The sequence below is a fragment of the Anguilla anguilla genome, chromosome 15 (assembly GCF_013347855.1).
Source record: "Anguilla anguilla isolate fAngAng1 chromosome 15, fAngAng1.pri, whole genome shotgun sequence".
Taxonomy (NCBI): Eukaryota; Metazoa; Chordata; class Actinopteri; order Anguilliformes; family Anguillidae; genus Anguilla; species Anguilla anguilla.
The window spans coordinates 30657255-30680683 of record NC_049215.1 but is presented as its reverse complement, the minus strand read 5'-3'; the positions used below and the strand labels follow the sequence as shown (position 1 = coordinate 30680683).

At 47.6% G+C, this 23429-nt stretch overlaps 3 protein-coding genes across 5 annotated transcripts in view; 2 read left to right on the top strand and 1 right to left on the bottom strand.

Annotated features, from left to right (window-relative positions):
- Positions 1-13159, top strand: part of LOC118214146 (collagen alpha-2(IV) chain-like) — a 59470-nt gene extending 46311 nt beyond the window's left edge. For both annotated transcript variants that reach the window (XM_035393783.1, XM_035393784.1), the window contains 22 exons: positions 234-308; positions 427-525; positions 988-1209; positions 1393-1554; positions 1780-1950; positions 2929-3072; positions 3170-3295; positions 4287-4468; positions 4579-4642; positions 5171-5245; positions 5355-5462; positions 5776-5883; positions 6050-6121; positions 6292-6417; positions 6844-6960; positions 7558-7719; positions 7983-8081; positions 8412-8558; positions 8671-8787; positions 9313-9504; positions 10379-10665; positions 11118-13159. In XM_035393783.1, coding sequence (XP_035249674.1) covers positions 234-308; positions 427-525; positions 988-1209; positions 1393-1554; positions 1780-1950; positions 2929-3072; positions 3170-3295; positions 4287-4468; positions 4579-4642; positions 5171-5245; positions 5355-5462; positions 5776-5883; positions 6050-6121; positions 6292-6417; positions 6844-6960; positions 7558-7719; positions 7983-8081; positions 8412-8558; positions 8671-8787; positions 9313-9504; positions 10379-10665; positions 11118-11372 — 3110 coding nt within the window. In that variant the 3' untranslated portion in view covers positions 11373-13159. The remainder of the gene's footprint in view (positions 1-233; positions 309-426; positions 526-987; positions 1210-1392; positions 1555-1779; positions 1951-2928; positions 3073-3169; positions 3296-4286; positions 4469-4578; positions 4643-5170; positions 5246-5354; positions 5463-5775; positions 5884-6049; positions 6122-6291; positions 6418-6843; positions 6961-7557; positions 7720-7982; positions 8082-8411; positions 8559-8670; positions 8788-9312; positions 9505-10378; positions 10666-11117) is intronic.
- Positions 13160-13750: 591 nt separating this feature from the next.
- On the bottom strand, positions 13751-17578 carry LOC118214150 (ras-related protein Rab-20-like). Its single transcript, XM_035393788.1, has 2 exons — positions 17053-17578; positions 13751-14931 (listed from the first exon to the last, which is right to left on the bottom strand). Exons 1-2 carry the CDS (start codon positions 17315-17317, stop codon positions 14414-14416), a joined length of 783 nt encoding a protein of 260 aa, XP_035249679.1. The 5' UTR covers positions 17318-17578; the 3' UTR covers positions 13751-14413.
- hsf2bp (heat shock transcription factor 2 binding protein) lies at positions 16078-23322 on the top strand. Of its 2 annotated transcripts, none has more exons than XM_035393787.1 (7): positions 16078-16316; positions 19187-19284; positions 19529-19678; positions 20173-20317; positions 20684-20801; positions 22074-22177; positions 22405-23322. In XM_035393787.1, coding segments are annotated over exons 1-7 (900 nt in total). In that variant the 5' UTR covers positions 16078-16315; the 3' UTR covers positions 22689-23322. The 2 variants fall into 2 exon arrangements, with proteins under 2 accessions (XP_035249678.1, XP_035249677.1); XM_035393786.1 differs by lacking the exon at positions 16078-16316 and adding an exon at positions 17596-18567.
- The last annotated feature ends 107 nt before the right edge of the window (positions 23323-23429 follow it).

The following is a 23429-nucleotide window of genomic DNA, read 5'->3' as shown; positions in this document are numbered from 1 at the left end:
TGCGAATTAGCACAATTCTTCAGCCAGGAGATATGATAAGTGAAATATTCAGTGAAATCAGCTCAGTTCATTTTTCTTTCTGACTCCTGGACTTTCCACCTCTGCAACCACTGGAAATGTGTCATGTATGTGTTCATATATCTAACAGCAGATCCAATATGGCTGCTCTTTGGATTTATAATTGTTATAATAAATCACTGATGAGATTCTTGTGATTTATTAATATTTTTCAGGAGAATGTGATCCAGTGCCAGGTCAACCAGGTGATCCGGGATTCCCTGGAATTTCTGGGATTGATGGTTTCGCAGGTAACAAGACTTTGCCACATTTATGACGCTTTGCATGTTGAGTGTGTTTTTGCAGTTGACTTGGTAACGAGGGACACAGGCCTGTAGTAATGGTGGTGTGCGAATGCTTGTGTTTCAGGTGTGCCAGGTTTTAAAGGGGAGCTAGGATTAACCGGGGAGGGGGGATCCAAGGGGGAGCGAGGAGAACCAGGCAGAGGAGGGGCCCCAGGACCACCCGGTAAGCCAGGCAAAGAGACATGCTTCTGTTCGCCCAGTCTTATAAAGTCTGATGCTTCTCCACTTAGGGTAAAGTCTCATTACACATCATTATACTGTTTGGTACAGTGTTGGCTCTAGCTGTCTGTGAGCTCCCAGTGTTTGGTGTCCTGTTGGGGGGCTCTGACAGTCTGTGAGCTCCCCGTGTTTGGTACCGTGTTGGGGGGCTCTGACAGTCTGTGAGCTCCCAGTGTTTGGTGCCGTGTTGGGGGGCTCTGACAGTCTGTGAGCTCCCAGTGTTTGGTGCCATGTTGGGGGGCTCTGACAGTCTGTGAGCTCCCAGTGTTTGGTGCCATGTTGGGGGGCTCTGACAGTCTGTGAGCTCCCAGTGTTTGGTGCCATGTTGGGGGGCTCTGACGGTCTGTGAGCTCCCCGTGTTTGGTGCTGTGTTGGGGGGCTCTGACAACCTTTCTACCCTCCGCAGGTTTTGTTGGGCCGCGTGGCGATAAGGGTCAGTCTGGCAATAAAGGGGTAGACGGGCCCCCAGGTCTCCCCGGGCAGCAGGGTCGGGATGGGGAGGAGGGGCAGAAGGGGGCTCACGGGCTGGTCTTTGGGGCGGCCCCTGGACCCCCAGGAGATGTGGGCCCTCCTGGACTCCAAGGCACCTGGGGCCCCAGAGGGGAGATTGGTAACCAGGGATACCACGGTAAGGAACACTTCATCATGGTTTCATCTACATCTTCTACAGCCATAGGTTTATAAAGTGTATTCAAAATAATAATAATAATAATAATAAAAAGACTGAATGGCATTGTTGAAACGGGTGGAAACGGGGAGTGTTGTCTGTTAACCTTGTTAGCATCGCTAATGTTGCTTTCCTCATTCACAGGAATGCCAGGCATGCCTGGTATCCTCGGACCCAAAGGTGATCGGGGTCCTCCAGGCCTGCAGGGGGAGATAGGGAGACCTGGACCAGAAGGAAAGTATGGATTCCCAGGGGTCCCAGGTCCACCTGGCCCCCCAGGGCCCCAAGGGATCATTGGTAGCCCAGGTAGTGTGTCTGTGCCAGTCTGTGCTCTGTGTGTGTGTAGCGTATAGCGGTCTATGGCCTGTGAACTGTGTGTGTGTGTGTGTGTGTTTGTGTGCGTACTGTGAAGCGGTCTGGTCATGAGCAAATATTCTTAACATCTTGAGCTGATATGACACTGGGATTGAGTTCTTGATAAATATATACACACACACGTTGGTGCTGATATGGGTGTCTCATTCTCTTCAGGATTTCCTGGAGACAGAGGAATTCAGGGTGACCCAGGCCCACCTGGGCCTTCTGGGATGAAAGGCACACCTGGAGATCCAGGTGATCTCGGTCTAAAGGGCAGAGAAGGCCTTCCAGGTGACCCAGGAGAGCCAGGTCCCGTGGGCTTTCCTGGAGTTCCTGGACTGCGAGGTAACTGTGTGTGTGTGTGTGTGTGTTGTGGCCTTCAGTGATGTAGGTCATCTCACCCGTATTTGTGTGTGTGCATGGGTGCAACATTTGAGTTACAAGACTGGCTCCCTAATCATTATACCACACTGCTGCAGCTTTGACAAAGTCTTGTGTGTATATGCGTCTCTACTTTTGTCCTGGGGTCATAATTCTTTTCCTTCTCTCACTCCTGGATCAACCACCCTGATAATAAAGCCACGTTAAATGAACACATTGATGTAATCTAAAACTGAGCTATGCCTTTAGCTGTTTTCTTAAAGGCGTTAATCTGATCTTATCTGTTAATAATGCTGCTCTAACACTGAGAACTGTTTTAATCGATTTGTTGTTCTAATATCAAGGGTTGTTAGAACAAGAGTGTTCTAACTTGGGAGCGCTATGTTAATAAAGGGCTTATAACATGGAGAACTGCGTTAATAAAGGTGTTTGTAACACGCCAGTGTGACACCCCTGGGAGGGAGATACGGCAGTTCCTGGTGTACACCGTCATTTGCCACATGGAGAGAGAGAGAGAGAGAGAGCGCACCCACACCAAACACAAAAACAAATAAACAAACACCTTCACCCTTCCCCCTCATTGGTTCTGGGAAAAAAAACAGTAAATTAAAATAATGAAGACAAAAGAAAGCAAAACTGAGTGACAGCCTCTCAGCTCGCCGCTCATAGCTGGCCAACATTTCAGCTGACCAGCTCCTCCAGCTTTTCAGCGGCAAGTTTCCTTTCATGTGCTCTGACGAACAAAACTCAAAGGCTCGCTCTCTCAGTGTGTACTCCTGGTCTCGACCCCGAACTCTGGGAAGGAATACACCTTTAAGCACCTGGGCTGATTAGTTAACGAAAACCCAGTTGTGTGTGTGCTCTCTCCACCGGTCGACGTTGCCGAGGCCAATCCGCTCCTCCCGGACCGAATGCTTCAGTGTTATTCCCCTGTTTGTGCAGGTTCAAAAGGCTCGCCAGGAATGGCGGGCTTTACTGGGGTGAAAGGTGTAAAGGGTTTCTCCGGAGTTCCGGGCGTGAAGGGGGAGCCGGGTTTTCCGGGGGTCGCGGGAGTGAAAGGCGGAATGGGATGGCCTGGAGAAAAGGGTGAGTAGAGATTGAGGCGGCTCGGGGGCGTGGCCGAGCTCGGATTCGGGACATTGGAGGCCCCTCATCACGCAGCCTGCTCCGTGCTCTTTCCCAGGTGACAGCGGGATCGCCGGGCCTCCGGGTGAAAAGCCGTTCATCCCACCCAAGATGATCATGGAGATGAAGGGGGTCAAGGGCGACCTCGGAATACCGGGACAGCCGGGATTCACCGGCCCCTATGGTGAGCGGGAGTCCCACATCAGCCAGGGAGCTCTGATTTCAGCTGATTCCAGCCCCTACACACTCTGCAGACTCTGCATTCTGACCCTGGGGGGGGCGGGTGAGAGGGAAAGGGGCGGAGCTTGCAGTGTCTCTGTGCCACAGACTGCATTCTGTGACTGTGGGAGGAAAGGAGGGAAAGGGGCGGAGCTTACAGCGTCTCTGTGCCACAGACTGCATTCTGTGACTGTGGGAGGAAAGGAGGGAAAGGGGCGGAGCTTACAGCGTCTCTGTGCCACAGACTGCATTCTGTGACTGTGGGAGGAAAGGAGGGAAAGGGGCGGAGCTTACAGCGTCTCTGTGCCACAGACTGCATTCTGTGACTCTGGGAGGGAGGGAGGGAGGGAGGGAAAGGGGCGGAGCTTACAGCATCTCTGTGCGACAGACTGCATTCTGTGACTCTGGGAGGGAGGGAGGGAAAGGGGCGGAGCTTACAGCATCTCTGTGCCACAGACTGCATTCTGTGACTCTGGGAGGGAGGGAGGGAAAGGGGCAGAGCTTACAGCATCTCTGTGCGACAGACTGCATTCTGTGACTCTGGGAGGGAGGGAGGGAGGGAGGGAAAGGGGTGGAGCTTACAGCATCTCTGTGCCACAGACTGCATTCTGTGACTCTGGGAGGGAGGGAGGGAAAGGGGCAGAGCTTACAGCGTCTCTGTGCCACAGACTGCATTCTGTGACTCTGGGAGGAAGGGAGGGAAAGGGGCGGAGCTTACAGCGTCTCTGTGCCACAGACTGCATTCTGTGACTCTGGGAGGGAGGGAGGGAAAGGGGCAGAGCTTACAGCGTCTCTGTGCCACAGACTGCATTCTGTGACTCTGGGAGGGAGGGAGGGAGGGAGGGAAAGGGGCGGAGCTTACAGCATCTCTGTGCGACAGACTGCATTCTGTGACTCTGGGAGGGAGGGAGGGAGGGAGGGAAAGGGGTGGAGCTTACAGCATCTCTATGCCACAGGGCCCAAAGGGTTACCAGGCCTGCCGGGACGAACGGGCAGTGATGGCCTGCCGGGGGACCCCAGCGAGGATAAGGGGGCTTTGGGTGATCCAGGGCCCGTGGGGCTTCCGGGACCTAAAGGGATGCCGGGACCCACCGGCCCACCGGGGATCTCAGGCTTTCCGGGGATGGCCGGTTCGACGGTGAGCCCTGCGCGTGCGCCGCGGGGACGGGAGCTCTCCTCCCTGCTGTCGTCACGGTGATGTGGGGGTTTTGTGTTGCCGGGTTACGAGCATCTTTTCCTTTCTCATAGGGAGAGAAGGGCAGTCCTGGAGCCTACGGCCAGAGCGGAGACCCTGGACTGAAGGGAAAGAAAGGTACAGTGGTATTGGGGACGGACCATATCCCCCTGCTCCTGCACACATCCATATGTTAAATGCCTACCCGCAACCAGCAATGACACACCAGGTCATCCAGCACCAGCCAGCTTACTGTTCCACACGTTCAGGCCAAATGAAATGAAGGGGAAGAACACCCCCTTCTCCAGTCTCTGGTACTACCATCTTGCATTTATTAATTGCCCTTAATTTTTCAAGATGACCACTAGGTAATTTTCCTGGGGTCTTTTGTCATCTGACTTTTTTTTTTTAACCTTTCTTGGTTTATGTAGTCTGTTGTACTACTTTTTTTCCAACACATTTCTTTATTTGAACATATGTTTATATGAAGCACTTTGTGTTGCTAAATTTATGAAAGGGGCAATACAAATAACTGTTTTGTTTTTCTTTCATTTTCATTTTTCTTTGGTGCAATCTTCAGAGGAGTTATTATTAAAATCGGGCAAGACCTATGTCACATAGCCTTATGTTTGGACTTAAGAACTCACTGAGTTTAAATTATTACAGGTGAGGCGGGTGCAGTGATCGACTTACCGGGCTCCACGGGCCTTAGAGGGGAGTTTGGACCCCCTGGATTTCCAGGTAAGGACCTGTCAGTATCCTAGAGATGACATCATAGCATGCTAGACACCAGCTGTGCAAGGTGTTACTGTGGCAACGGCACTGACCCCTTCCTCCTCTCCTGGTGCAGGAGTTAAGGGGTCCACTGGGCAGCCCGGAGACCATGGCAGTCCTGGTTTCCATGGCATCGAGGGCATGAAAGCGGAGAGTGGAGACCCTGGCTCTGACGGGCGCCCAGGTGAGACTTACCTGCCCTTCTGGAAACGGATGGCTTGTATTAGAGTCACACCAGCTTCTATTGCGGTAACTACTGTTCATGTAATTAAAGGCACATTTCGTAGTTCTGCTTGAGCTGTGCGCGTCATATAGCTGTAAGCCACGCGTGTTGCCTTTCAGTGCTGATGGTGGCTGCGACCGTCACTGCGTGTTCAGGGTCTGCTAGCGCTGTGCTCTGCTAGCCGCGATCGCACGCTTGCATTTCCAGTGAGTCTGTGGATGCATTGGGCTCGTTCGGTCGTCGTGATGATGCTATGTCTTTGGGGCGCTAACAGGCTTTGAGGGGAAAAGGGGCTCTCCAGGAGACCAGGGGCAGAAAGGCTTTCCCGGAACGCCGGGACAATCGGGAGCAGACGGATTTCCTGGCACGCCAGGGCACAGAGGTAAAACGTCCTGAGAGTGGGGAAATGGGCCTCTTGTTTGGTGTACACCGTTTAGTGTTTGGGCCTTGTCACTTGAGTGTCCGCTTGTACCTCTTCATCCTGGCTCTTCAGTAATGGGGACTGAGGTGTTGCGGGTAATGTAGTTGTTTCATTGTGATCCTCATAGGTTTTCCTGGTCTGAAGGGAATATTTGGACTGCATGGCCTGAAGGGCCAGAAGGGATTCCTTGGAACACCAGGTACGCTTTGGGAATCATACCAGTGGGCTTTTATTCAATATGTTCTTAAGAAGAAACTGATATCAATCAGCAGCTCTTTTAACAATGTTTGTTTTTTGGGGGGCGTTTGGAGGGGGTTAACTTTGAGTTGTATCAGTTCTTTTAAGTTCCACTGTTCTGTATCCTGACAGGTTTGGATAACTGGGGGGCCCCAGGTGAGCCTGGGGGTAAAGGAGAGAGGGGAGAAACCGGAAACTCCAGCACACAGTCCGGACTGCCAGGGTCACCAGGGCTCAAGGGCTCTGGTGGAGATCCAGGTTGGTTGTCATGGTTCTGGAAGCGGTTGCATCTGACAGTGGTACTCAGGTTACACCCATACCTGTGAAAATGTTTTCTAGCTTACCTTGCACAGAAATATACTTTGCAGTGTGGGCTTAGGGGGTTAATTCCATTTCAGTCAATTTAAGAAATAACCTGAAACTAAGTTGACAGTTTGAAAAATTCCCATAATTTATCAATTAATTAATGTAATTTCATTAGATCGTTTTCTGACTTTTTTGTGGGAAAGTCACTCTCACACACACACACACTCCTAAACAAACAAACACACACACACACACACACACACACCCAGGTGAGACCTACATCACTGAAAGCCACAATAGCCAATTAATATGCAACCAGGTAGAACCTTGTGATTGGTGGAACACTCTTGGCCCTGAATCGGGTTCCCTTCTTCTCAGGTGACCCAGGCCAGCCAGGAGCTCCCGGATTTCAAGGACCCCAGGGCCTGCCTGGACAGCCTGGCCGCCTGGGTGCCATAGGAGACCCTGGATCAAAGGGACCGAAAGGATATCAAGGTGGAGTGAGCAGGGACCGTACCGACTGAGGGCTGCCTGTGCTCCTCAGATCACTTGGCTTGCTTATCTGGTCTGGCTACACAGAAGCTTGTCACTACTCAGTGAGAGGAGCTAGTCTGAAATCTTCGTCGTGTTTGGTGGGTGCAGTGCTAGGCTTTGGTATGTGCTGTTCCAGGGTTTAGAACCAAAGTGGCAAGAACTCAGCAGTTTCACTCAGAAACTCATGATGCATAGGAACGTTTCACTGCAGGTGATGTTTGTTTGCCGTACAAATACTCTCTGGAATCCATTGGGTGGTAAAAATAAGGGGAGAGCCATCCAGGAGGGACCAAAAAAACAAAGCATAATCTAAAACAACAAACTGAAAATTTGCCACAAATATGTTAGAACAGAGAACGTGAAATGTAACCTGAGAGAGCTGCTGAAGGTGGCGAGGTGAGGTGTGGCCACTGTAAAATGTAAATGTAAATGGCCTCGTAAGGACACCTGCCCAGCACCTGATCAACAGAGCAGGAGAGGGATATCACAAAAGCCTCACTGCAGGCAGGCACAGGAACTGTGACGCACAGGAAATGACACGTACCTCTGGTATCCCAGGGTCCCCCGGGGTGAGGGGGAGTCCTGGAATTCCCTCACCGTTTGGAGACAAGGGAGAGAAAGGCCTGTCCGGTATATTTGGGCAGGTGGGCCTGAAGGGACTCCTGGGGGATCAGGGTCAACCAGGCGTACAAGGACAGCATGGAGTGTCTGGGAAGAAAGGTAAGAGAACCCCCCCTCCCAACATCCCCCTACCTCTCGGTAATGGTATAGTCCATAAGGTGCTAAGAGTTTGGATTGAACCACTGTTACTTGACTTGCTTTGTAGTACTAGAGGCGTTGTTCATCCTTGATTTTATCTTCTTTTAAATTAATAAACACCTGTGTGTGATTCTGGGGAAGAAAACAGAATTACATGATTGTAGCTGATACAGCAAAAGAGGCCTTGGGTGTGGGGTAAGGAGGCTGCTGTTCATCCCCCGTAGGTGTGAAGGGGGAGCAGGGGCTGATGGGAGTTCCTGGAAGGGCGGGTGTCCAAGGAGACAGGGGACCTGTAGGTCCAAAGGGAAACTCCGGGCCTCCAGGTATGTCTGTGTGTGTGTGTGTGTGTGTGTGTTGCTGTTTATTCCAGTAGTGTGACCGTATCTAAAGGGGAAGCACACAGTATGAGTCACTACTGTAGCGGTTGTGTGTGAGGGACATGTGACTGTTCCAGCCAGTTTTGTCTGACTGCTTAGCCTGCTGTGCTCCTAATGATTGACTTTTGTGAATGAAAAGTGAGGACACCAGTGGGTTAATTATGAAGTGATTTCACTGTAGGTAAGATAATACTTTTGATCTAGATACTCAAAGTAGAGTAAGATTAGTTTAAATGGGTATTCTATGTGTGTGTGTGTGTGTGTGGGAACTTTCAGGTTTCCCTGGAGCCCCAGGTGCTCAAGGTGAGGCCCCCAAGCCTCCCAAACATTTGGGGGAGAGAGGACCACCAGGTCCACAGGGAATTAGGGGGCCTGACGGTGTTTATGGAGAAAATGGCCCCCAGGGTCCCCCTGGTGACCCAGGTAAGAACCCCCCGCTCCCGCCCCCCCCTCCCCCTCCACACACTCTGTCCAGGATGTGGTGTGTGAGTGATGAGTAGTTATTGATGTTCTTCTGCCCTTCTCCACCCCACAGGATTATTTGGCCCCAAGGGGCAGAAGGGCATGCCAGGAATCGGCGGAACCCCAGGGGTGCCTGGTTACCGTGGCGAGGGCGGACAGAGGGGCCACCAGGGCCTTGAGGGCCTCGAAGGTACGAGGGACTGCGAGTGACCATGCTTCGCTCAGAGCAGAAGCACAGTGTTCATAATATCCTGCATTGCGGTCTGTCCATGTCTAGCTACACAGAAAAATGGTCAGTTCTCTGTCCTCCTGTCTTTCTCTCTTGCTCTCTGTTCTTCTCCCCGTCTCTCTTTCTCTCGCTTCCTCTTCTTCTTGTTCTCTGTCTCTTTCTGTCATTCCCCCATCTCACTCTCTTCATATCTCTCTCTCTCAAATTCAAATTCAACAAGCTTTATTGGCATGATGACACATCAGCATAGTATTGAGAAAGCAGTTGTTTACCAGCAATTGCATAACTATTCAAACAATAATATTGTAAACGATTGGGTGTTAGTACTCACAGTAATGGGGGGGGGAGCTTTCTGAACAATCATAATAATGGTAAAAAAAAACAGCAGTAACCACAAAAAATAACAATGTAAGCTACTAGCTTTGGGACCTAGGGACAGTATAATGGTGGAGTTGCCTGCTCAACGTCTCTCTTTCTCTCTCTCAGGTAATCCAGGTCGCCCAGGTACCCCCGGGATTCCTGGCATGGCGGGGCGCAGCGTGAGCGTGGGGTACCTGCTGGTGAAGCACAGCCAATCAGAGCAGACCCCCATGTGCCCTGTGGGCATGTCCAAGCTGTGGGACGGGTACAGCCTGCTCTACCTGGAGGGCCAGGAGAAGGCACACAACCAGGACCTGGGTGAGTCTGTCGTCTGCCAGTCAAATCACGTCTGCACTCACAGTATGCTATCACAGCTCAGCACAGCATCGCATCAGTACGGCTGACTGAGAACAGCCATGCTGGCGTTCCTAAGCGGTCTGCGGTAGGCTTGTGATGATCACTCTGCCTACTGTGTTTAGGCAGTAGCTCTGCCATTGCATGCCTAGCTACAATACAAACTATTGTTTTGTTAGGATAACATTAATGTTATTGATTATCAATGGGCCTTCTGTGCCTTCTTGGTGATGTCGCACGTCTGTATTCCTGAGACTATGACTGATGTTTTCCACTATTGTGGAGTTGCTCTGGGTAAGAGCATCTGGATAGTGATTGTAATGGACAGTGGACTACACTGTCCAGAAGCTGTTCAGCTTGCCCATCTCAAAGGTTCAGTGTCTAGCTCCCTATTACTCCAATCATGGTCCTCAATGGCTGAGAACTGCTGGTTTTCCATCCTCCCTTTTCCTGGGAATCTGGTCTGAAGGCTGCCTGGCCAATCAGTAGCAATAACTGTTCAGTTAATTACCCGGAAGAGAAGAAAACGAGGGCCAGATCTGAGTGTCCATCACCTAGCTCAGGCGTGCCTGGAGGGCCGCAGTATCTGCAGGTATTTGTGGTTCCCTTTCTATCAGCAGCCAATTAAGGCCTTGGGAACGAGGTGTGTAGACTCTTTACCTAATCAATGACTTAAATTAATCACTTGTGGTGAAACGCACTGAAAAACCAGCAGATACTGTGGCCCACCTGGACTGGAGTTTGACACCTCTGGTCTAGCTACTGTGTTTAAACATGTTGTGTTATTGCACAGTTATTGTAGACGCTGTAGAATCATTTGCCATGTTCCTTTCCGCAGGCCTGGCTGGATCTTGCCTCCCTCGGTTCAACACAATGCCCTTCATCTACTGCAACCCTGGCGACCTTTGCTACTACGCCAGCCGCAACGACAAATCCTATTGGCTGTCTACCACCGCCCCCATTCCCATGATGCCTGTGGTGGAAGACGAGATCCAGCCCTACATCAGCCGCTGCTCCGTGTGTGAGGCGCCCTCTGTGGCCATCGCGGTGCACAGCCAGGACGTCACTATCCCACAATGCCCTGCGGGCTGGCGGAGTCTTTGGATTGGCTACTCCTTCCTCATGGTGAGCCTGCGTTTGTTCCTTTATTCAGAATGTTAAACTGAATGACTTTTTGGCCTGTGGTCTTAGCTTCCAGAACTTGGAATCATATAAAAATGTATTTATTGGTTTAGTGACCCTTTCCTGGTAAAGCTACTATCCTGCAGCTACTCTGGTGTTTATATGCCACAATAATTGATCACATAAATCAAAGTAAATCATTAACATTTATGTGTCTGTGTGTATGTGTGTCTGTGTGTGTGTGCGCGTGCATGCGTGCGTGTGCACGTGTCTGTGTGTGTGTATGCGTGTGTCTGTGTGTACATGTGTGTGTGTGTGTGTGCACTGTATGCGTGTCTGTGTGTGTGTGCGCTTGTGTGTACTGGATGTATGTATGTGTTTGTGTGTGGGTGTATGTGTGTCTGTGTGTTCTGTGTGTGTGTGTATGTCTGTGTGATGCTCTCTCTCTCCCACAGCACACAGCGGCAGGTGATGAAGGAGGGGGTCAGTCGCTGGTGTCGCCCGGCTCCTGCCTGGAGGACTTCCGCACCACGCCCTTCATCGAGTGCAACGGCGCCAAGGGGACCTGCCACTACTTCGCCAACGAGCACAGCTTCTGGCTGACCTCCATCGACCAGTCCTTCCAGAGCTCCCCGGAAATGGAGACCCTGAAGGCTGGGCAGCTCCTGTCCCGGATCAGCCGCTGCCAGGTGTGCATGAAGAACCTGTGACCCCAAAGCAGAGGACAGTGCACCCCCCGAACCCCATCTCATCCCGCCGCGTCCAGAACGAGGACGTGGAATGAGTGCAGAAGGCCTGAAACAGGTGCAGAAATCAGGTGACCCAGCTCAGTAACGAGGCCCAAGAGTATGTTTAGGTCCTGTGAGAGTTTTCTGTTCTGTATTCATTTTCAAAAGGTGCTTTTCCCCCTAACTTATTACCTCAGTTGCATTACAGACCACCTGCTCATACAGACCCTCCCAAAATGGCCTTTATGCACTGTTTCTTGTGGTTTTAAAAATCTCTTCTTATATTTTTTCTTCTGTAGTACAACAAGCAGATTTAACAGTATTTAACAATAAAGTTTTACAATAGTACTAACATTTTACAGACTGTAGATCATACAGTATTTGGTGTATGGGACTTGAAACGCAATCGTATGCACTAAGCACACCAGTACTCTACTGTTGGGACCTCAAGACACAAAGTTGATTTGGCCATAGTGCTGACTGTTAGAAGGGTTAAGGGACAAACCTGTGGAGAATGTTATCCACATTGGTGTGATTCAACTCTAGAATGAGGATTTCCAGACCTGTGGTTGGTCGTCATTTGTCCGACTCTGTCCATTGGCAGTGTGGACAGTGCACAGTGCGGTAGTCTGTATACGCTACATGCTCTACTCCTGGGCTCTGCACTCCACTCTGAGTTTCATGCAGTGAAATTGTTGCAAGAAGCCCTGCAACCTAACATCTAGCTTAGGCTGTGGTCTTGACCACAGCAGTAGGTGGTCAAAATTACCATGTTCAGGAGAACCAATCAGCAACCAGAATACTTGACCAAAGCTGGGAAAATAGACATGGGTGGGGTAAGCTGGCAAGCACTGAGCAGTGTCAAGCATTCTTAAAATCAATAAAGGTTCATTGGATTTCTTTTTTGTTTGGGAAAAATTCAGCCATGCTATTGAAGCTCTAATGTTAAGGTGAAAGTTAAGGAAATACATTCCAAAGTGTCTTTTGAACCTTATGAATCATCTTTGATTCATGCTTTTGGAACATAACATCTCAACAGTTAGCAGGTACTCTAGTACACTGACGCACAGTGCACAGATTCAAATTTTTACATACATTTAATTTATACCTGATTATTTACTGAAGTATTTCAGGTTCAGTACATTACTCAATGGTACAATGGTAGAGCACCATTTGGGAATCAAACCCACAACCTTTGGGTTACAAGCCCAGGTCCCTAACAATTATACTACGCTGCTGCCCTGCCAAACAGATTACATTTTCTTTTAACTCCTCATGACTTCCCACTGTGGAAAAACTCCAAATGAACTTTGTGTTTTGAAATCCGTTTTCAGTATTAACATCCTCAGTTATGTTATCTCACACAACTTTTGACATTTATTAGAAATAAATGGCAAAGAAGCTTCATAAAATTAACAGGCTTATTGTTTCTTAGAAGCAAAATGATAGCAACATGTGCCATGAGTCTCAATGTCCACCATTAGTGTCAAGAATGGGTTTCTTTAAACACTTTACAGCTAAACAGTGAAACTACAGACATGTAACAACTAGGTTTTGACTTCTTGAAACTATTTTATCTATATAAAATGCACTGAAAAGCTATTTACTTTGTACTCATTTCTTTACTTCAGCCCACTCAGCCTTGTTAAGTCAAGCCTTCTGGCCTTATGTGTACATACGCTACAAATCAGTGTTAGACACCCGTGTTTTTGTTCTGCTCGTTGATGTAATTATGCTGAATAAAGGTCCTATGGATTTCTGTCAGAGAATTTGATTTGTGCTGTTGTCTGACCGTGAGACACAGCTGCTTTGTGTCTCTCTGGCATGCCCGTTTGTAACCTGCTTACAGTTCCTGAGGCCGTTTTTTTAAATCTGTGTTTATTAGACCAATTTCAACCTCAGATTCACATCACAATGAGGCAAAGCTGCACACCACTTCAGATGCCTGAAGGCGCTTTATCTCCAGCCCATGATCGTGCGTCTGAGAGATCGGAATCTCCAAACTGCACCCAATCACAGGCAGAACTGAAACTGATCATGACATACAAATGTCCCCATATTAAACAATAATGGAACTAAATAATGACATGTATATCCCCATATTAAACAATAATGTAACTAAATTATGACATGAATGTACCCATATTGAACAATAATGGAACTAAATTATGACATACACGTTTCTCCACAGCACATGATACTGAAACTGAATTATGAAATATGAACTTTCCCATGAAGTACCTGCCTACGTCCACTTCAGACTTTTATGAACAGAAATATTGTGCCTTACCAAATCTTTACTAGTAAAATAAAAAATGTAACCTTAAAAAATTAATAATAATAAATCCAGGGGGAAAAAATACATTGAAAATCTTTATTCTTTACAATTAGTGAGAAAATAGCCATATAAAATTTACACTTAAATACACATTTTACAATACAAAGTTTTGATAGAAAATGTAAAATTGCAATAAAAAAGGCAAAACAATTACCAAACTCTCAAAGATTACAGAATGGTTTGATTATACTGCTTTTGTCTCATTAATAAAATCATATTTTGAAAAAAAAAAAAACGATGCTACTGGAGTACTCTACCAGGCTATGACAGGGATTAACAAGTGGTTCAATGATTCAGTGGCTGAAGTGATGTCTTAACACCAGCTTAATGCCACAAAATTATCAAAAATAAATGTGAAACGATATGAAAATAGCATGTGCAGTCGCCACCATGAATGTTGAACGATACTGCAAATCTGACCTGCGTTATTGAGCACTGTCAGATTTAATGTACCACTGAGCGCCTAACTCTTCTCCCCACCAGTGTTGTTTTTTTCTTCAGAAGATGGTCATTATCATTTACAAAAGTATAAACTTTACTGCACGTTTGTGTTATTCTATAATCCATAAAGCAGTCATATTGCTGGGAATGCGTGTGAAGACACAAGACACACCCGCCCGACTCTCTCTCTCTCACTCTCACACACACACACACACACACACTGAACTTGGCATGGGCGTGCGGCTTAAGAGCAGCACCCCGACCTGGTCCGCTTTGCGTCCCTGCGGTCCTCCAGGTCCACGGTGTGGGAGTTGTTTTCCGCCCGTTTCTTCAGGATGGAGGGCAGGACCATGTCGAAGAGCGTCTCGAACAGCAGGTCCACGTTGTAGCCGGTCTTGGCGCTGGTCTCGAAGCACATGCTCTCGGCGGGCTGGCTGCTCCTCTCGTCCTGCAGCTTGTACTTGAGCACGCGCCCGTACAGCGCCATGGCGTCCTCGCGCTGCACCTGCTTGCGAACGCTGGGCCGGCGCTCCGAGGGCTCCGCCCCCTCCTCAGACCCCGCCTCCAGGGCCTTGGGGTCGGTGAGGTCGGCCTTGTTCCCCACGATGGCGTAGATGCAGTCCTCGTTGGCGGTGTCCGTCAGGGACAGGAAGCGCTCCTCCAGCTCCACCAGGCTCTGCCAGCTGGTGACATCGTATGTCAGGATGATGGCCGCCGCACCGCGACAGTACATGGAGCCAAGCCCGTGGAACTGCTCCCGACCTGCAGGTACACACACACAGTTAGACACAGACCTCACAACCTGCAGGTACACACACACACCTCACAGCCTGCAGTCACACACACACAGTTACACACACACCTCCTGACCCGGCAGTTACACATACACACCTCACAACCTGCAGATAGACTCATGCGCAGTTACACACACTTCACAACCTGCACCTCATACACACTGCTATATACAGTTACACATGCGGTCATGAACGTGCACAAACCTCAAGCACAAACACTGTTTTTCATGTAGCCTACACAAAAACTTGCACAGGAGCTGCTCTAGACCTGAAATTACACAGAAACACACACACACATATAGTCACGTACACACTCATACACATACCCACACACTCTTGCATGCCCCAGTGTGCAAAAAAAAAAAAACCCAAAAGGAAACAAAGAGCTTGTAAAAGAAAGTATGCAGAAACACACAGGCAGTCCCAACAGACCCAGAAAAGCAGTGTGTTCCACTAGCAGGGTAACACAACACTGCATTGTTCTGGAAATATGCAGAACACGGTACAGTAGCTCCCACTGTTCTGCTCTGGTCTGCATTGTGGGAGCTCAGCGCATACTTGGCTTCTCTACAGCCACAGCCCCTCCCTTTATTTAGCTAAGACCTTTGTGTCGGTGTAGCTAGGGTCATATCAAGGTCCACGACACAAAGTGAGGGTTTGGGAAGTTAGCTCTTGTTATGAAACGAGGCCACTTGCATCTTTTCTCCACAGAGCAATGGGGATAGCCTTTTACTTTTGACGTTTGAAAGTGAAACATTCCTATTTGAGGATGAATGAATATTCGTGAAGGACCATGGCAAAGTACACGAGGGTAATTCGTTTTGTAGCGCAATAAAGCACCGGAAACTACCACCAGCATTCAACAACTTCCTGTTACGTTATGGTCTGTTGGTTGAGTGACATTAATAACGATATTCAAATTCCAAAATTTTTCCCCCGCGCTACTGAAAGCTTTTATGTAAGTAAACTCCAAATTAAGATATGGTGATAGGTGAGCTGCTGGAAGCTGTAGAAATGGTAAACCTGTTGAATATCTACAACTTAAGTTTAATTTTTTTTTAAACATTTCTATGCATTTTCAACATGGCTTCCTGCACACTAATAAAAGAATAAAACAATTTTAGGTGTTAAATAGGAAGTGAGGTTTTCTTGGCTCAGAAATTGAGCTGAGTTCAGTCATGCATCTTGCTTCTCTACGGCGTCTGGTTTTTCTGCGTGCACTGAACTCCCCGCTCAGGCACTGCATAAAGCGACTCTGCCCTGGCTGCTCTTCCGATCGGGGTCACAAATTAAGTTCATCTATTTCTGAACAGTAGAAATCCCCGTAATTCAACTGCAAAAGACCATTATTGAGTAAGTTTCAAACAAGTGTTCGCAATTGTCATGTAATTATGTGAACGTTGGCCAGTAATAAGATGACACCAGTTAAATATTCAGTTGAACACACTGTTTATCTCTACTGACGGAAAACTGCCGCAAATCTGTCACTGACATTTCTGTATAAGCATTTAAATTGTCAGACAACTTTCAAGAACACAAATTCCTGTTTGCAAACCAGGAAACAAAACACGCGATCTAGACCAAAATACTGGGAATTGTGTTCACACGTAGGCTGAGTGTATCGCCATAACCCAATTCGCGTATTAGCAATTACCGTTTTATGTCATGTTTGCATAGGCTACATTTTCAGTTTTGTGCAGCATAAAATTGAATAATACAGTTAGGCCTATGACTGTCATAATGTAGCCTACTAGCCCATGTGTAGTGTAAAGAGATGCCATTCAATACATAAGACATTGTTTTGGAACTCCGTTGCTTTCAGTTACTGTTTAGTCAATAGCATTATAACGACATATTTGCTATCCGACACCTTAAATGGTTCATTTTCTTTGAACATTCCGAATAACTAAAGATGAGACGTCAGTGTGTTTATTTCCTGAGATTAACGAGTTTCCGAGCCACAAGAACATTCCTTCTCTGCGAAGCAGTCAAAAAAAAAGGGTTCCCGTTATAAGTATTAATAGAACACATTAGCTTGGATTTCACTGAACTAAAGACAACTGAAATTAACAACAAAATAGCCTATTACCTGCGGTGTCCCAAATGGAAATGTTATAGGGTCCCCACTGTTTCAAGAAGAACGCCCCTCCGACGGTGCTGACCGTCTCTGTAAACTTTCTTGCTATGTAGCGATGGAGCAAAGAGGTTTTTCCTACGTTCATGTCCCCGAGGAGAACTAATTTAACATCGGGTCTCTTCATCGTTGCGGAGTCAGCCATGGCTATTGGAACTCGCCGCTTATTCACCATCAGCCGCGAAGCGGAGAAAATATCAATATTGTACTTTACTTTCATTTAAAACACTAGTTTTATGAAGTTTTCGCTAGCTTCACGATATAACATGGCTGGAGATCGACTGTTCTGGTAGGCTAGTATTCTTACAGATATGACATAGCCCATAGGAACATACAAGTATTTTGACGGTTTTAGTAAGCTAACTATTCATTAACTATGATTATAGCTGACCTGTCTACCGTGGTAGTAGGTTAACACCAAGACTACGAACTGTACTTATTAGGTCAAACTCCATCGCGCACTCTGTGTGTCGTTGGAAGTAAACTGTGCATATGGTGACGAAACCGGAAGCAGAAAGGACACAACTTGCAAAAGATTCTTACTCTTGACTTTAATAACGTCACTGAGATGTGTTTCACTTGAGCACGCTTTGTGCAAACTCGGAATATCCTAAAAGTTTTCTGCGGAGTTTTTGTATATTTGTTTTTGGGCCAGAAAATGTAAAGCTCCCAGATTTCATCCACTGGGAAGTTAACCCAGTGTGGTGAAATGCGCCCGATAGAGAAAAGGGAACTGAAAGTAATGTTTGCAATGCTGTTCTTTCGGCTTTTCTGAAAGTCTACTGATGTTAAAACTGACTGTGAAACCATTCTGAGTTTGTTGTTCCCTTATACTATCCATATCACAAACTTTAGGCACCGTCCTCATCTAACAAACAAACATCCTCATAGAGCTTATACGGTTCTGCATATAAAATGGAATGTTTCTCACGCATTAATCACCCTGGTTACCGTTCAGAAATTAATAATTTATTAATTATTAACTCCAGCCAGCAGGGTGCGCAGTGACATTTCACTCGTACTGTAACCAGCACGGCCCGAACAGTTCGTTAGGCGCGGGTTTAGGCAAAAACCGAAACTTTCTCCGAAACATTAACCTAGGAAATGTATACACTTTGACCGTGCATAAAATGAGACCAAATGTAAATTGCTGATAGTATACGTTAAGCATTTATAGTTCTGTTATCTTGAAACCTGGTTTGAGATATCGTTTAATAATACAGCAACTGTCGAAATTGAATTAAATGAAGAGCTAGCTAGCTAACAGTCCAGAGCACTTGGGCCCACGTCACTTTTTATTCGATTTAACTTAGCTCACATTAATGTCACTCAAGGAAGACTATGTCAGAGTCCGAAAAAGAGATCTGGAAAGGTTAACAACTGAAGTCATGCAGCTGCGCGAGTTTTTGCCTAAAGTCCTCAATGGGGATCTAATTGAATTGCTCCACAAAGCGCGGGCTGCCGAAACACGTAAGACTATTATTAACATAATGTCGACGTCCCGTGCACATTGAGTGTGTACATGATGTGTATCTGTCATATTTCAGTGGAGCGCTACTTTTCTGGGTCTGTTAGGACTTCAGTTTATCAAATTGGAGAAGTAGTTTGATGCGTCGTCAATTATTATCGATAATTAATTACTAAATTATATTTGTTTATTTGCATCATGTATCATGAAACATTCACACTTTGACAGTTGTTATGACCAATGTGGTTATAGCCTAATTTCCGTAGATGCTGCGTCTTTTTTCGTGACAAAAAGTACATTTATTGCGCAAGAGAACTTCTGTTGTAGCTGCATGTGGAAGATAATTGCGTGTTATATTTTACTGCGTTGCATTGAGTCGGTTCCATTTCGACTACTGACCCCAGTTTTGGACGTACGTACACCAGTATTTCTCCAAAAGACGATAGAATAAAATTATCGTTTTCCATTACCCAACACATTTGGGGACCACAGTGGCTCTGTAGTCTGTCCAGCTGGGATTCGATCCTCATCTCAGTTCTTCCTTCGGAGTTCATTTGCATGAATGACCATTCACGCCTTTTTTTGTCTGTTCTCGTTCTCTCTCTCCCTGTCACCCTGTAGTGAAGGCCTGCAATGAGCAGGATCAGCTGAGACAGGAGTGCCAGAATCTCCGCTCAAGACTGGATGCTGCTCAGAGCCAGGCTGAGGGAGAGAGGGAGGTGAAAAGGGAGAGAGGATGATGGGGATGGGGATGGGGGGGGGGGGTGCAGACGGTGAAGGTGTTTAGTACAGGTGTTCAGTGGTACAGACGGTGGAGCTGTTTAATGGTAAAGACAGTAGAGGTGTTTAGTGGTGCAGATGGTGGAGGTGTTTAGTGGTGCAGAAGGCATTGGTGTTTAGTGGTGCAGACGGTAGAGGCGTTTAGTGGTGCAGACGGTAGAGGTGTTCAGTGTGCGTTCGCAGGAGAAGCTGATCCTCAGAGAGCAGCTGTGGGAGAGCCGGGAGCAGCTGCGGCAGCAGGCGGAGTTCTGCACAGAGCTGGGAGCGGCGGCCTGCACACTCCTCTGGAGCGTCTCCAGCAAGGAGGCGGCCGTGACGGACATGCTGGCCGACGTGAGCGAGCCCGGCTTTAATCCTGAAATTCAATACAGTCAGCGCAGCCCGCAGCTGCTAAGCACCATCAATCCAGCCTGCATCACTGTGAGAGATTCTGCGTAGACATGAGTGTAGCTGATTAAACTGGACCATGAAATTATGTCCCAAATCTTTCCGTTTACTTTTAGTAAAAGTTCAACCAGAGTCTCTCCATTTGGTGCTCGCGTCTGCATGTGTGTGTGTTTGTGTGGATGCGCAAGTGTGTTGTGTGTGTGCATGTGTTTGTTTCAGTGTGTCTCTGTGCAGGGTAAGCTGGGCCCTTTCCTGGCAGTAGCTGGGTCTCTCTCTCTCTCTCTCTCTCGCTCTCTCTCTCTCTTTGCAGGGTAAGCTGGGTCTCTCTCTCTGCAGGGTAAACTGGGCCCTTCCCTGGCTATAGCTGGGTCTCTCTCTCTCTCTGCAGGGTAAGCTGGGCCCTTTCCTGGCAGTAGCTGGGTCTCTGTCTCTCCCTGCAGGGTAAGCTGGGTCCTTTCCTGGCAGTAGCAGGCCAGACTCTGGAAAGCTTTGTGAAGTCTCTGGGGGAGGATGGGAAGATGGAGCAGCGGGACCTCTGTTCCCATGACAACCAGTTTGTCCTGGCGCTGGCTGGAGTCATCACCAGTGAGACCTGTGCACACACATGCACACATGCTCACACACACACACACACACACACACAAACTCAGACACCATGTGATTATCAAATACAGGAAGTGATGTCGCTGGTTGAGAAACATGCTCTCGAGCTGCACATGTGAGTTATTTCCTTAGTTGGGGATCTGAGCCTCAGGGCAGTTAGAAAATTCTAACATTACCAAGCCTCATTTCAGATGTTATCAGTCTCTAGTGTAAAACCTGACCTGGCAGTAAAGCCATGTTTCTGAGATGGGATATTGCTGGTATGTTTGATGCTGTTGTCATGGAAAGAGTTTCACCAAGGAAAGCTGGGCCCCTCACTATGACTGTCTGTCCCCTTTTTCCCATCAGATATTGCAGCGGTGACATGTGGGCGAGACTTCCTGGCTTCCTCCGCCCCTGTGCTGCTGGACACGCTGACACAGCTTCTGGGCATGATGAAGCCAGGGGCTTGCTCCAAGTTAAAAGTGTGAGACAGCACCACCTAGTGGCACCTGGTCTCAATAATAAAACTCCCATTGTGCAGTGCACATAATGCGCTGGTCTGTAAGGTTGTGCTCCTTAAACTTACACAAATTACTCCTGATTGTGTGTTTGGGAAGATCCAGTCTTTCCAACATTTGGGTAAAAGCGTGTGTGTGTGTGTGCATGCAGGTTAATGCTGATGGCTCTGTGTAATTTTGTGTGTGTGTCCAGGTTAATGCTGATGGCTCTGTAGAATGTGTGTGTGTCCAGGTTAATGCTGATGGCTCTGTAGAATGTGTGTGTGTGCAGGTTAATGCTGATGGCTCTGTATAATGTGTGTGTGTGTGTGTGTGTGTCCAGGTTAATGCTGATGGCTCTGTATAATGTGTGTGTGTGTGTGTGTGTTCAGGTTAATGCTGATGGCTCTGTATAATGTGTGTGTGTGTGTGTGTCCAGGTTAATGCTGATGGCTCTGTATAGTGTGTGTGTGTCCGGCTTAATGCTGATGGCTCTGTATAATATGCGTGTGTGTGTGTGTGTGTGTGTCCAGGTTAATGCTGATGGCTCTGTATAATGTGTGTGTGTGTCCAGGTTAATGCTGATGGCTCTGTATAATGTGTGTGTGTGTGTGTGTGTCCAGGTTAATGCTGATGGCTCTGTATAATGTGTGTGTGTGTGTGTGTGTGTCCAGGTTAATGCTGATGGCTCTGTATAATGTGTGTGTGTGTGTGTGTGTCCAGGTTAATGCTGATGGCTCTGTATAATGTGTGTGTGTGTGTGTCCAGGTTAATGCTGTTGGCTCTGTATAATGTGTGTCCAGGTTAATGCTGATGGCTCTGTATAATGTGTGTGTGTGTCCAGGTTAATGCTGATGGCTCTGTATAATATGCGTGTGTGTGTGTGTGTGTCCAGGTTAATGCTGATGGCTCTGTATAATGTGTGTGTGTGTCCAGGTTAATGCTGATGGCTCTGTATAATGTGTGTGTGTGTGTGTGTGTGTCCAGGTTAATGCTGATGGCTCTGTATAATGTGTGTGTGTGTGTGTGTGTGTCCAGGTTAATGCTGATGGCTCTGTATAGTGTGTGTGTGTCCAGCTTAATGCTGTTGGCTCTGTATAATGTGTGTCCAGGTTAATGCTGATGGCTCTGTATAATGTGTGTGTGTGTCCAGGTTAATGCTGATGGCTCTGTATAATGTGTGTGTGTGTGTGTGTGTGTCCAGGTTAATGCTGATGGCTCTGTATAATGTGTGTGTGTGTGTGTGTGTGTGTGTCCAGGTTAATGCTGATGGCTCTGTATAACGTCAGTATCAGTGTGAAGGGGCTGCAGTACATCAGCGAGGGCCCAGGACTTCTCCCACTCATCTGCTGTCTGCTGCAAGGTAGGAAGAGCCAATCAGAGCTCTCACAGACTGCTGGGTAGGAACTGCCAATCAAAACTCACTCATTGGCAGCAAAGTGGGAAGAGCCAATCAGAGCTCTGACAGACTGCAGGGTAGGAACTGCTAATCAGAACTCTCATGATACGGTCAGTTTAAGATGGTCAGGTTTATTCTGAGTGGAGAGACCCTTTTTAAACGTTTAATTTTGCTCTTTCCTCTCCTGGGAGACGGGGACTGGGAGGTGTGCCTCCACGCCCTGCGTCTGCTGCAGTCGCTCGCGCTGGAGGAGGCGGGGCTAGCCCCAGCGCTGAGAGAGCGCCTCCCCCTGGCCCGGATACGCCAGCTCTCCTCCAGCCCCCACGCCACCCTGCGGCAGGCTGCCCAGGACATGCTGGAGGACCTGCGCCACCTCGCCCCAGCTCAGCAGGCCCCGGAGAGCGGACAGCGCCCCCTACAGGAACCCGCCCCGCACTGTAGGGGAGAGAGCCCGTGGGGTGGCAAAACCACATAAAAACACAGTCTATTCGGTTTGTTCTCTGCACACAGTTCAAGGCAGTGGACTGTGCTGTTTGCTGCACTGTTTGCTTGCAGTAATGCATTATTATTTCATACTTAATGTGCAGGTGCAGTTCCACCTCATTGGGTTGCTGTGTATTTGTTATGGTCATAAAGGAAACCCTTATAGTTTCCCTCTGGGATCATTCTCATACACTGCTATAAGTTGTGATTGTGATTGCATTCCTTGCCTCATGTTTTCAATAATGAGGGTTGCATTTGTATAATTAGTTATGATAAGTTATATTTTTTTATAATTTGTTATTATAATATAATATTTGTGAAAACAAGTGGAGTTCTTATCTGAATACAATACAAAGTTTAAAAAAAATCTTATTATTACTTAGACTATGCTTGTGTTAAAGGTTCATTTCAGTGTTTGTAAAACATGGACTATTTTTCATTGGCTAGCTGGTAGAGAGAGGAGAATGTGTTAGATGCAGCACACCCTGATAGTGCACACAGTAGAGGTTGCTGGTAAAGATATTTTTCACTGTTGTCTCATTGGCATCCAAGGACACTCTGTGGCAGTTGGGATGCTTCACAAATACAGATCACATTAAAACAAACAAGTGGGCACTTGTCTTTTTTTAATTTAACAGCTTTATTGACTTTTTTAGGAGACTTTTCAGGTTCTCGGGTGCCAGAAAATCAGTTTGACAGGGCAAAAACTACAGGACAGGAAGGATTTTAATGA

Excerpts from the sequence above, each read along its gene's own strand:
- LOC118214150 (XM_035393788.1), bottom strand. The coding sequence starts at position 17,317 with ATGAAAGTAAAGTACAATATTGATATTTTCTCCGCTTCGCGGCTGATG. Across the intron at positions 14,932-17,052 it reads TTCCATTTGGGACACCGCAG|GTCGGGAGCAGTTCCACGGG; the intron begins GTAATAGGCTAT and ends GTGTACCTGCAG.
- hsf2bp (XM_035393786.1), top strand. The coding sequence starts at position 18,420 with ATGTCACTCAAGGAAGACTATGTCAGAGTCCGAAAAAGAGATCTGGAA. Across the intron at positions 20,318-20,683 it reads GCTGGCTGGAGTCATCACCA|ATATTGCAGCGGTGACATGT; the intron begins GTGAGACCTGTG and ends TTTTCCCATCAG. Across the intron at positions 20,802-22,073 it reads GCTTGCTCCAAGTTAAAAGT|GTTAATGCTGATGGCTCTGT; the intron begins GTGAGACAGCAC and ends GTGTGTGTCCAG.